The following is a 13,679-nucleotide window of genomic DNA, read 5'->3' on the forward strand; positions in this document are numbered from 1 at the left end:
GGTACTCTGCTTAGGAGCTCTGTTCTCTTCATATTGAGTTTACTTTGTTCTCTCTCACCAGTTCTAATTGTTATTTTGGCCCAGCTGTTGCATCTGCATTTACTGAGATTGTCTCAAGTCTTCTTTTTGCCAGTAGCTTTGCCTCTCTGAGTGTCTATTCATTGTTCACTGTTTCAAATGAATGCATTGGTGAAGCAGTAGTGTTATATTGACTCCACATTTGTTTCAGCAGTATATAAGCTCTCCTTATAGCTTTTTAGGTTCTTTTTATAAAGAAGTCCTTTGGAAAGTTTTCTTGTTATTTTCTCTTAGGTTATGTTTCCTTCCAGAATCAGTTTTTTGTTATTTATGTGCCGTATTCATTTTTTCAGGTTTTTTTCCTTGCCTTTTATCGTTTATCTCTTCTTTTGTTTTTTCTCTTATAATGCATGTATTTGTGCTTGATATAGCAGGCTCAGAGAAATTTTATTTACTTGTGGTATTGATGAAGAATTCTTTTAATACTCTACCTATCTTAAAGTTTTATTTTTGTGCCAATCCTGGGGCTTAAACTCAGGGCGTGGGCACTGTCCCTGAGCTTTTTGGCTCAAGGCTAGAATTCTACCATTCAAGTGACACCTCTACTTCTGACTTTTGGTGGTTAATTGGAGATAAGAGTCTCACACACTTTCTTATCTGGGATGGCTTGGAACCAGGATCCTTAGATCTAGCCTTTGAGTAGCTAGGATTATAGACCTGAGCCACTGGCACCTGGCTTACTTAAACTTCTTTTGTGAGTGTGTGGAGGGAGTGGTGTTATGAGTCAGACCCTTGTCTTCACGTGTGTTGGGCAAAGTACTCTACAGCTCAGCTATATCCCAGATCCCCAAATGTGTTTCCTTGAGCCCTCACTTGAAAGCTGGATATTGAGAAAAGAGAAGCAAAGAAATATTAGGGAACCCAGAAACTCAGATTGGGCAGGCAATGTGTCTATTAGGCCCTGCTCTCTTAAAAATATCCAGTAGGATCACCTTGTGATTGGTATGATACTTTGTGTGGGAACATCATCAAACTTCAGACTTCTTACTCTCTTTTGCTCTCAACCCTAGACTAAATGTCTTCCCTCAAGCATAGAGATGGTTAGAAACTTTTGAATTTTGTTGAGATTTCCCTTTATTACTTATTTTTTCCTCATATCTACTACTAGTCATTTTGGGAGGCATTTCTGATAAGTTGTAAGATTTTGAATTTTCAAAGCCCTCCTATTGGTAGGTGGCTTAGGAATGACCGTAACACATTGAATTGTTTCTTATTTTGACGATGTCATTCTTCAAAATTTACAATAGGAGTTTCTGTGTGTGTGGTATTGTTTTTTGTTTGTTTTTGGTACTGGTACTAGGGTTTGAACTCAGGAAGGACCTCGTGCTGAAATTAGACTTTTTACCCAGGCTGACTTCAAACGATCTTCCCAATATCAGAAGCTAAGATTTCAGGTTTGGTCCATTGCTCTTACTGTTTTATTAAGTTTTGAAGAAGGGAAATTCTGTAATCTGGTTCAGAGGTCATGCTTTGTCACAAATGACATCTGTCATTTAAATTATGTGTCGGGAGTGGAGCTGTCTTGGGCTTTATAGGATGTTTAGAAGCATCCCTAGTTTCTCCCCACTGCATGTAGGTAGTACCCAAAACAGTGTTCCTGAAGGAGAAAAATCACTCTTGTTTCCTTTCCCTGAATACCCACTCTTAACACCTCTATACAGATTTTACATAGTTCCTTAAAAGCTTTAATATACTCTGACAGTTCAGCTTTAATGATAGGCAAATGTTAGTGGTAATAGTTAAGCCTATTTATCTGAATAGAAATCAACAATTTTTTAAACTTATAGAACTTTTTATATATAATGTTAGGTGTCTCACCAAGTGAAAAAAAAATTGTGACTTATTTTTGGAGTAATGATGCAATAGATTTACTTTTTTTTTGTTGTTGTTCCCCTATTAATTAAAATCATGTCTTTAGCTAAGAAAGTGAAGGAAATTCATATTGGCAAATCAGTTGTTTCCTGTTTAGGAGACAGAGACTCCCCAGTTCTAAGCTAAATAGTTGTCATGGTACAGTAATTTCCTTGAGAAGGACAGGCATTGATTCAGCCTCAGTTACTCACAAATCCTATTTCAGTCAAATTGGAAAACTATTAAGTTTTGGGGGAAAAAAATCAATAGGTATCAGGAAACCATTAGATCTTGTGGCCCTTGCTATATCTTGCATGAGTAATCACTGTAAGCAGCTGACAGGCATTTTAGTGTTGACACAGAGTGATGCTTGGGGGACCACATCTTGTCAGGGTATGTGAGCAGCTTCACACAGTGGAATGAGTTTACTTCTCCTTATTTCCCCGATGCTCATTCTTTTAGACAGCACTGTCACTAACTGGGCCTGAGATGCTTTGGAAAAAATCACATACTTTCCTTGCTGTCAGTTTTCTTTTTCTTGTGCTGTGGCACACTAATCAGGCTGTGTGGTTTGATCTTCAAGCCGATTCTGTCAAAAACAAGCTTTAATTTATTACTTACAAATAAGTTTTTCCTCAGACCCAAATTTTATGCACAGTACTAAGCAAATGATGAGAAAATCAATCACTAACACCAGAGAATTTATATAATTTTACTCCTGTTTTTCTGCTATGAAAATCACATGAAAATCACATGACTTTGGAGTTGTCTTATGTTTTGTTCATTTTTCCTTTGAAGCAAGAATTTATTTGTGAACCATATGAATATTCAGGAGATGAGAAATTAAAAATAAGTCCCATGCCCAAATTGCTTGCTAACATCAGTTGGTAAATAAGGCGACATCAACACAAGCTTGCTGTATGTGGCAAGAGTTTGTCTTCTTTGTTTATGTTTTTGAGGAAACAGGGATAGAAATGACTGTAAATAGTAAAAGGTTCCTTCTAGTAGAACGACTGAAAGTCCAAGTTTAGCCAGTGTGTATGTTTGCCTGCTAATTCTGTCAGGACACATTAAAACAGATAAAATCATGCTTTAAAGGTTGAAGAAATTTTATTTAGTGAATACTGTAATGTGTTCTTCCAGGTGCTGTGGCTTCCATGTTTTGGGTTGATGCTGACTTAGGGAGTGAGATATATCTTGATGGTAAGTTAATTTTCTTTTGCTTTTAGGCAAATTTATTTTTATTGTCAGGTCATTTTTTTTTTTTAGCTGAACAGATTGAGAATTTAGATACTTGCAATATAATATAAAATGTTTTTATGAGCTATGCTTAGAGAGTCTAGGCATCAGATAACCTAAAATGTCTCTAATTCTTTAGATTATTTAACTGTTAAGAGAATTTTGATCTTAATTATGTGGAAATAAACTAGGAGAATAACTTGACTTCTGTAATGTATCACATTTTACTTTATGAAATTCATTATATTTTGGATGGTAAGCTTTTAATCACCAAAGGAATCTTTTTTCTTGTTTGCTAATTTAATTTAAAATTTATGCCTTCTTGGTTCTTATAAACAGTGCTAGGCACTTAGTTCATATTTGAAATGCATTTATTTTATTGAATTGTATTAGTAAGAGAAAAAAGTGAATAGCATTTATAAACTCAAAAACATTAGTTTTATTTTTTTCTCAACTACGGTTGTGCAGTATAAATAAAAAAAATTTTAAAGGTGATTAAAATGTTTATTCCTTTATAGGTATCATAACTGTTGTAGATTCAAAATATGGATTAAAAGTAAGTTGAAAGATTATGAGTTGCTAAGCATTAAGAGCTAGGAAAATAACATTTCATTGTATTATTTTGTCTCTGTATCTGTTTGAAACTTTTCTTAAAAATTTTTTTCAAAATAGTATTTTGAATAATAAGTAGTTTACATTTTAAAGTATCTTTTTGTGTTTTTATATGATATTATTTCTATTCTTGTTTGATGTTAAGGTAAAATTTAGACTTACTATAATATTTCCTAATAAGGATGTGGGGTTAGGATAAAGTTTGAGTATGTAATTCCAGCACAGTTCAACCCCAATATAGATAAATTTTCTGTTTGGTGAAAGAACTTAAGCTTAGTAAAAACATTACTTTGTAAAATTGCTACCAAACATAAGCTGGAAGTCAGTTGTGAAAAATATTCCTTTACAAATAGAGAAAGAGAGGGAAATACAGTCATTATATTTAATGTACGTGTGTGAAAATGGGACACCATAACTTGGGGACTGGATTGGAAAAGATGGAGGAGAAGGATGGAAGGAGTGACTGATGAAGACACATTGTTGAATTGGACTTGATTATCTGTACTGATAATCACACTTGTTGGGTTGAAACTCTTTTTGTACAACTACTTAAAGATAATAATAACAACAACAATAATAAATAGTGCTTTACTTCCTCTTGAGGAAATTAGGATTTATACATAGGGCCAATGAGGAGAAATTCCCCATCAAAAGACACTGCTGGAGTGATTGGCTTAGATCACTGCTTAGATTCTAAATTGCATTTAGTTGGCTTCAATTTGTAAAATGTCCTTAATATGACTTAAAAGCGTACTGTTACATTAAATACAACAGCGTCTTTCAACTCCCAAAGTGAAGTATTGTTACTAAAAGAATCAGAGAATGAATTTATCCTCTGTCCCAGCTATCCCCACAGCAATCCAGACATATCCTCAGGGACCAAAGTAAGACAGTTTCAAGAGGTTTAATTCAGTATTTAAAAAATTAGTCACTTGAATTCTGTTCCCTGACTTAGCTGTACTTGTTGATTTTTGAAGTTTTTCTTCCGAATCTTGAGTGAAGATATATGCAGTTCATCAAAGGGTCTCCAGCACTCCTCCACCAGCCCTTCACCCTCTCTCCCATAGAGTGCCCTGATCTTAGAAGTTTGGAAGAGAATTCCTTTGTTGAAGTCTAAATTTTAAATTTATGAGTAGAGTAATAATCAAAGACTCCAAAATTTGTGAATAGAATAGAAATCAAAGATCCCTCAAATTATAATATTTTTGTAGTTTTACTTTATAAATCTACTGGCTTTTAAAATTGTATTTCAAGCAAATTGTTAAAAAAAAATAATCCCTTCAAACTGCCAAATTCTTCATTTTGGAGGATTTATCTATTATAGACATGTCTGAATCCACCTCCTTTATCATTTTATTACCAAATTTGGTAATAGCATAGATAACAGAATAGCATAGATAACAGATAGGTCATTTCATTTTTTGTTCATAGACTTAACATGCTACACCCAAAGTAAAACTGTTTTAAGATTATGGAACGTTAAATGCATAATTGGGTGTAGTGAAGACTTAAATAGAATCTATTATCTGAATGATAGATGCTGAAAAAAAAAAACAAAGCAGCAGTCTGAATAATGCAAACACAGTATATGTTTAACCCCCTGCCACCTTGATAAAACCTCTTAAATTATTAAATCAATAAACCTACACAAAACTGACATACTGTCAGGATAATAGAAACTTTAGATTTTCAAAGTCAAATGCCAGATAAATAACTTTGCCTTTATATAAAGAATTTGCCAACTTGTCCAATTCCTCTGGTTGCAAAGCTTGACCTCAGTAGCTGCTTGGGATTCAGAGAATTCCGAGGCAGTACAAGTAATGACACTTGGATAATGGGCAGCAATTTAAGGGTGTCATGCTTCACAGAGCCAGCCCATCACAAGTAAAGCTGAGAAATGGTACCCTGTGGCCAGCCAGCAAAATTGAAACTGAAATGGTAATTGATATCATGGGCTATCACTCTAATGGGATTGTCACCCATTGATCTGAAATATTCATTTTTTAATCATGGGCTAAGAATTGGACAAGTGAAAATGACAGCTCTCTATTCTCAAGACTTGACACCCAGGCTACTGACATTGTTCTTTTCAGGTCTACAAATGTGACAGCATTTAATGCAATAGAATCAATGAATGAAGTTACACATAAAAGGTCAAGTGAGCAGTTTCTTTTTGGCTCCTCTGTTATATTGCACAAACTGTTGAGACAATTCAGTCAGAAAACAATTTGGCTTGGGAAAGGCCAGAAAAATAAACATTATGGAGTCCTGTTTTTTTTTTTTAAGTGAAAGTATTAGATCTGTTTGAAAGAATCTATATGAAAGAAATTGCTGCTGCTACTCCTTCTCTAAATGATGTCTGACATCATTGATACAGATATTTTCCCACTGTGGTCAATAACACTGTTCTTACTTAGCCAGTGAGTTATAAGATAGTCTTAATTTTACTAATGGCTTTCTGGTCCAGCTTGTTTATTTTGCAGAAGAGGACACCTTGTATTCCTTCTATGTATCTACATTAGTGTTATATCAAAGAATTTCTTGGTGTCATTCCCTTCTAAATTTATTGAGTTAAAGCCAAAATTGTGTATATTACAAGTACACACTTGCTCTCCTGAGATATGTGTGTGTACCTAATGATATATTCTGAGATATGGGTATATAGTTGAATGTGAAACAGGCACATTCATCAGCTCATAAATTATAATAAAAGCCATAATTATCTGTGATTATTACATGTCATATTCTTAATAGATTTGTGTGTGTTGGCAGGCTTATATTTGGGGAGATTGCAATTATTTTTACATTTAATACTTCCTGACTGTCTGGATGGAACTAATAAAATGTTAGTGAACTCTATTTAGCTTTGAATGGAGATATCTAATCTTTTAGAGAAGCAAATGGTTACATAAGAATGGAAAATTTAAAAACACATAGCTGATACTTATGTCATTATTTTTGTGCTTTCTAAACTCACAGCCAGATATGTAAGATCAACAATATTATATTTTGAAAAATATCCCAGAGTAGTTTCTTTTTAAAATTTGTTTTACTGGGATTTGAACACAAGGTCTCAAACTCTTACTTGGCTTTTTTGCTCAAAGCTGGCACTCTGCCACTTCAACCACAGTTCTACTTGTGATTGGTTTTGGTTTTTTTTTGGTCAGTTGTGGGGCTGAACTCTGGGCCTGGGTGCTGTTCCTCAGCGCTTCAGCTCAAGCCTAGCGCAGTACCACTTGAGCAACAGCACCACTTCTGGCTTTTTCTGTTTATGTAGTGCTGAGGTATCGAACCCAGGGCCTCATGCATGCAAGGCAAGCACTCTACCACTGAGCCACCTTCCCAGTACCACTTTTGGCTTTTTGATAGCTAACTGGAAATAAAAATCTCATAGACTTTTTTGCTTGGGTTGCCTTTAAACCACAGGCCTCAGATCTCAGCTTCCTGAGTAACTGGAATTCCAGCTAGTACACAGCTTTTTTTCAGTTTTAAAATTACCTGCAATGTTACATGATCATCCAGAAGCAAAAGCCTTGTTACCACTGGGTCATTGTTAAGTAGATTTACTGCTCAATGGAAAGGGATTTATGACATAGCATTTTTCATATTCTAACATCTCTGTATCTATGTTAGCAAATAAGTGTGTGGCGGGGTGTTAACTACAGTTAATTCAAGAGCTATGTGTTGGGTTTCTGTGCCAAGCATTTGTCTAGGGTCTGATAGTCATTTTCATTCTCTTGATACTTCAATAAAAATAATAAAATAATAGCAATAGCTCTGGGGTGGTATCTAAATATGGCATCCTGTGATGGTGGGGTTTTAAGATTCTTTATACAATAAGAATAATTATTTCCCATAATCACTATAAAGTCTAAATGAAATAATATAACTAAAGGAATTTAATAATATGTGACATTCAATTCAAATATATAGAGTATTACTATTAATCAATACCTTAGTAACCAGTCTTTTTATTGTGCTAGGAAACCTCTGTTGAGCATTGAGGTGATGAGGGGTGGATATGATTTTTCAGAGTTGAAAAATGCCATTTTCCTTATGGCAAGTTGATGCCTTAGGATGTAAGTAGAAATATAGGGAGGGAAGCTAGCTTCAGAGAGATGTTTTCATGTGCCTCATGATTCAGATCCCAGTGGTTCATGATTGTGATCCTAGTCACTTGGGAGTTGAGATAATGGGAGAATCTGGTTTGAGGCCAGCTCGAACAAAAATATTTTTTTCACTCTTTCTCAAACAGTTGCTGGATGCTGCGGTACACACCTGTCATTCTACCTTTGTGAGGCATAAATAGGCAGATTGGATTCCAGACATCAAGAAGTGAGATCTGATCTCACAAATAACCAGTGTCAAGATGGAGCTGAAGGCATTCCTCAGTAGAACACCTGCCTAGCAAGGGCAAGACCTTGAGCTCAATTCCTAGTACCGCAAAACAAAATTAAACAAACAAAAACCCCACCTCTTGGCTCTTGAAATCAATGGCAAAGTCTTTTAAGGGAGCTAGTCTGACTCTGGAGAGATTAATAAAATGAACAGTTGCGTTAGGAGGCTAGATTACTCAGCTATGAGTTTAGGTTTGTGTTCTTCCCGCCATCTCTCTTTTAAGGGAAATTAAAGGGCCTGGTACTTAGTTCATCCTGTGTATGATTTTGGGATAGAGAGTTAATAGGAACAGAGGGATGGATGGATGTTAGATTTCAAGAAAGTAGCATTTCAATGGTTATCTTCATTTGTATAAGTAATAAGGAATGTTTAGAACAAAAACAGCTTTATAAAAAAGTACATAAATTTGGAACTACAGTTTCTATGATTTTGTGGTATATTTTAAATGGGGAGGGGTGTCTTTTTAAGAAAAAGAAAGGGCAGGAGTATACAATTTTAATTCCTTTCCTCACTGTCCTAGACTCAGCATAGAAAAATGTACAGATGAGGAATAAAACACTTTCAGATAGAAAGGTAGTTAGCACAAAAAGACAAGTAATGTATGACTTTATGTCAGGGGCTGAGGCAGAAGGGGAGAGTTAGGTAATGGGTACAAAGTCATAGCCAAAGAGAAGGAATATGTTCCTATTACATTCCACAATATCCTAGGATTATTACATTCCACAATATACTAGCCTAGAATTCAAAAACACAAGAATGTTGTCATAAAATCTGATAATTGAGTCAGATGATGAATAACCTGTATCCTGAGTTGATCAGTACATTTGTATGTACTAGAACATCACATTGTACCTGTGACAATGGCTACCCATTACCTGTCAGTTAAGAAAAATAAACTAGAACAGGCACCAGTGGCTCATGCTCAGGAGGCTGAGATCTGAGGATCGCGCTTTGAAGTTAGCCTGGGCAGAAAAGTCTGGTTGATACTCTTATCTCCAATTAACCACTCAAAAACCAGAAGTTGCGCTGAAGCTCAAGTGGTAGAGCACCAGCCTTGAGCACAAAGAGGCTCAGCGACAGCACCCACATCCTGAGTTCAAGTTTACACTGACCAAAAAAAAAGAATGAAAAGAAAAGAAACTACAAGAAAGATCTTTAGTAGTACTTCTGGGATGGTCTCATTAGGGGCAAGAAAGCTGTCTCTTAGAAAAATCCTTCCTGTTGACATTAGATTTTGTATTATAATGCAGTAACTTTTTTTTTTCAAACTTTCTTTTTGTTTAGCATTTAACAGAAGAAAAACCTGATGGCCTTATCAATGAAGCGTCTAGGTATTCATATTTAAAGTTTATATTGATTTCTACTCATTACTAAGAAAAACTCATTAATATGACACCACAAAACAAACTAAAAAGTATAAACGTGAGTAAGGAAAATGTATTTTTCCCCATAAATTTCTGCTATTCATCATGGTCTGATAGCTAACATATTATTTAAAACCTCTTATTACAAAGAGAAGGCCGAGCATAGAAGTTCTTTGATTTTTGAGGAATTTGAGAAATGTTAACATTGAAAAATATTCTTGGATAGTATCTTTGGAATTGAAGATTATTATAAAAAAAAGGTTCGCTCATTTATTGCCCTGACTGTATCAGTGTTCATTGTTATTCAGAATAGATTAAAAATATGGAAATGCTTTTGACACATAAACCATATTACACCTAAATACCTTTGTATTCTTAACTGATTGGTCTTTAGATGGATAATTATTTAAGTTAGTTTGCTTACACTTAGCAGATTCTTGCAGTGGGATTTAGGATTCAGGGTAGATGATAGTCTCTAAATATGCTACTGAATTTAACAATGAGGCTCCCATCCTTTGAATTGGGATGGGTGGTCCAGGTGTAGGCAAGAAAGATTGCAAACAAACACGCAAGCAAGTGATTCCTGATCATTTTGAGATATTTTGCTATGTTATTTTGTAATCCTACCTACATAAACACTGCATTTTGTATGTGATTATGACACAAATTAGAATGAACTTAAATATTGCTGTAAGTCTTAGGAAAATATTTAATGTCGAAAATATACACAAGCTAAATAGAAAATAGCCAATGTTTATAAAGGTCAAATGAAGATTATACAATTTAATTTAAAGGACTTGTATTGGAAGGGGAAGTGTGGCTCAAGTGGTAGAGTGACAGCTTTGAGTGAAAAAACCAAGCAAGAGCACAACCCCTAATATTGGCACACACACAAAAGGATTGCATTTTTTTTGTTTTATGTATGGAGATTTGAACATTCTTTCTTCATACGAAATTTACATAAACAGAAACATGATTATGATACACAGTCCATTGAAATCTGCCTTTTCAATGAATTAAAATTAAATTAGTTTTGAGAATTTCGTTGTGATCTTTGACAGATAACGTAAGACTAGATGAGGAACAAATAGTCCAGAGATTTGCCATGCTCTTGGTGGCTTCTACCTGTAATCATAGCTATTCAGGAGGTGGAGATCTGGTGGAAGGCCAGTGTTTGAAATCAGCAGAGAGAGAGAAGTCTAAAAGACTTCATCTCTAATTATCCAGCAAAATGTTAGACTATGAGTATAGCTCAAGTAGTAGAGTCTAGAATATCAGCCTTGAGGCAAGAAAGCCAAGCAAGTGTGAGAGACGATAGAATTCAAGCTCAGGTAGTAGCACAAACATCCATCAAAATAAAAACTAACAGTATTTCCTGAAGAACTGAGGAAAAATGGAAGATCCCTCAGCTTTTTACTGTTAGTAGAAAGCATAATTTCTGATCATAATAATATATTTTGTTCTATAAGCATACTGCCAGTTTGGAATTTCTATCTTTTATAGAGACTGAAATTTATATTTATAGTGGTGAAGAACTTGATATTTGTATAGGATCCTGATATATCTTCTCAAGTAGTTTTTTTTAAAACCATGACTGTTTAGTCACTCTGTTTTCTGCCTTTATTAGAAATTGTAAATATTACAAGAAACATTAAGTAGACTATCCTCATTCCTCTCACTGAATATCTGAATTATATGCTTTTCTTTATGAAGAAAATAGCAAGTTGAAAATTTTTCTTTGGGTTATAAACTTTTTGCGGCTTTGCTTCATAAAAGCTTCAGAGTAGTGAAATCTGAATTTATTTAGTGAGAATGCAATTAATGACCTGAAGAACAAATAGAGTCAGTATTATAGAATCCTAAGTATTTTTTAACTGATATATTAACATAACAAAGTTATTTCTTAACATTTCTTTTGACACCTGTTCTTTTTTTTTTTTTTTTTTTTTTGCTGTTCTAGGCAAGTTGCTTTGGCAGATATGATTCTCATCAATAAAACAGATTTGATTTCAGAAGAGGAGTTAAACAAATTACGAACAACTATTAGGTACACTAGATAGCAGTTGTATATTGTATGTTTCAAAAAACCTAGAAGGAAGGATTTTGAATGTTTTCACCATAAGGAGGTGACAAATGTTTGAGAAAATACATGTGTTTAACCTGATTTAAGTGTTACACTAAATGTAGACATGTATTGAAAACACTGGCCATCCCATTAGTGTGTATAATTTTTATGAGTCAGTTAAAATGAAGTTAACTCGAATTACTTTTAAAATAGAGAGCAGCCATTAGCTACTACAAAATTCTAAGAGAATTAAGTAATCCATGTCCATGGATTCAGTATACAAAATATTTTTCCCCTGATTTGCTTGGCAGAAACTTAAGGGTCAAGGTTGACCTACCTAAGTGACTATTATAGAGTTACATGTAACAGTTATATATAATAGTTGGATGTTAGGTCAATAGAATATATTATATATTATACATATGTATATAATGCTCATTGCTTGCAGGATTTAATTCAAATTCATGCATAGTCCTCTAACTTCATCTTTTTCTTTTCCTGTCTTCTCACCCTTTCCTAGCATTCAGACTCCATTTCCCCCAACTTTACCCAAGCCTGTGAATTGACTTTCCTATGAATGCTGAACATGTCTTGCCCGGTTCCAGGGTTTTCTCATGTTGCCAGTTTCTGAATCCCAATTTCCCCCTCCCCATCTCTCCCAAGCAACATTAGAGAGCTTATTTTTTTCAAAAAATCTCTCCAGCCCCTTGGCAAAGTCTTTCCTGACTCAGATAGTGTCTTCCCTCATAGGCAGCTGTCTTCCAGCGTGCTGTAATGTCTTCAGTGCCCATGGGCAAGGCTGGTGGACATAGGACAATCTGAGTAAATACTCAACTACAGGTTGTGAGCCAATGGTCATTGCTGACTGTTCTAGAGTCTCCATTCCTTCTGGAACCAAGGATGGACATGTCAAGTGAGGTTACGTTCAGGAACTTTGCTTAGAATTGTCTTTAAAGACCTAAACTAGGTATCATTGTGCACAGTGGCTCTACATTGCTGTAGTGGTATTCGGAGCTACTGCTGATAGCAGATTTTGACTCTGTTGTACTGGTTCATATAATATAAATTACAAACTGAATCGATAAATCTATGATTCATTAAACAGTTGTTTGCAATGATTAATGATTACAAGAGAAGTTGATAGCTCTTCTCTATATTTGGTTTTGTTTTAATAGTAATGTTCTTAAACTTTACTATACAGATGATGTTTCATGTAGAGAGCAGGTAATGTTTAGATATCGTTTGAGAATATGGAGCATGGGTTCTGCTAGAGTTCTAATCCCTGGTCTGTTTCTCAGTGTTCTTAAGGATTTATTTTATCTGAAAAACAGGAAAAATACCTGTCTTATAAGTTTGCTTTGAGTTATACTGAGATAGTGCTGGTAAATCTGTGTACTACATGACAGTAAGCACTTTTGTACCTATTATTGTAGTGTAGAAGGTTTGTGGGTTTTTCCCCCCTTTAGAACATGTTCCAAAGAGAAGGCTAAGCAGTTTGTAAAGTACTTGAAGGAAAGGGAGAGATTTACCTCTCAATGTTGTGTGTGAGAAGGCTTACCATGAAAACAAGCTTGAACAAGTAGCACATATCTTGGTAACCGTAAACACAATGGAAGAAGTGATGATATATACAGGCAGGTAGATGAGGTGTGTTTGCTGTGTTGCAAGTACTTCTTGGTGCCATAGAGAGAACCATTTTCCTCTACTTTAGTTGTGGAATCATTTTCACAGTGTGCTTAGGGAGAAGTTGCTTATCACTAGAAATTTGAACATGAGAATTACTAGATAACATAAACCTTCTTTTCTTTTCCTTTCCCTCCCCATTTTCTTGTCACTCTTCCAACCCGTCCTTTGTTCCTTAGTCCCTCCCTCCCTCCCTCTCCCTTCCCCACCCTCTTCTCTTTGTCTCCTTGTCTTCTTTCCTTCTTCTTTTTTCTTTTGGTGGTACTGGGAGTGGAACCCATGAATTTATTTCTTTTTTAAAATTTTTAACCATTTATAATATGTGGGATTTTATTGTGACATTTCCACATACACACAGTGCACTTAAAAACAATTCATCCTCCACCCCC

At 34.9% G+C, this 13,679-nt stretch overlaps 1 protein-coding gene across 2 annotated transcripts in view; it reads left to right on the top strand.

Annotated features, from left to right (window-relative positions):
• LOC138836973 (zinc-regulated GTPase metalloprotein activator 1A-like) overlaps positions 1-13,679 on the top strand; it is a 43,683-nt gene that overhangs the window by 11,017 nt on the left and 18,987 nt on the right. Inside the window, exons 5-8 of one of the 2 annotated variants that reach the window (XM_070035688.1) lie at positions 3,073-3,132; positions 3,687-3,724; positions 9,463-9,509; positions 11,503-11,589. In XM_070035688.1, coding sequence (XP_069891789.1) covers positions 3,073-3,132; positions 3,687-3,724; positions 9,463-9,509; positions 11,503-11,589 — 232 coding nt within the window. The remainder of the gene's footprint in view (positions 1-3,072; positions 3,133-3,686; positions 3,725-9,462; positions 9,510-11,502; positions 11,590-13,679) is intronic. The other variant, XM_070035689.1, reaches the window with a different exon arrangement.

This window comes from Dipodomys merriami, unplaced genomic scaffold (genome assembly GCF_024711535.1).
Source record: "Dipodomys merriami isolate MVZ:Mamm:240054 unplaced genomic scaffold, mDipMer1.0.p SCAF_26, whole genome shotgun sequence".
NCBI classification, from domain to species: domain Eukaryota; kingdom Metazoa; phylum Chordata; class Mammalia; order Rodentia; family Heteromyidae; genus Dipodomys; species Dipodomys merriami.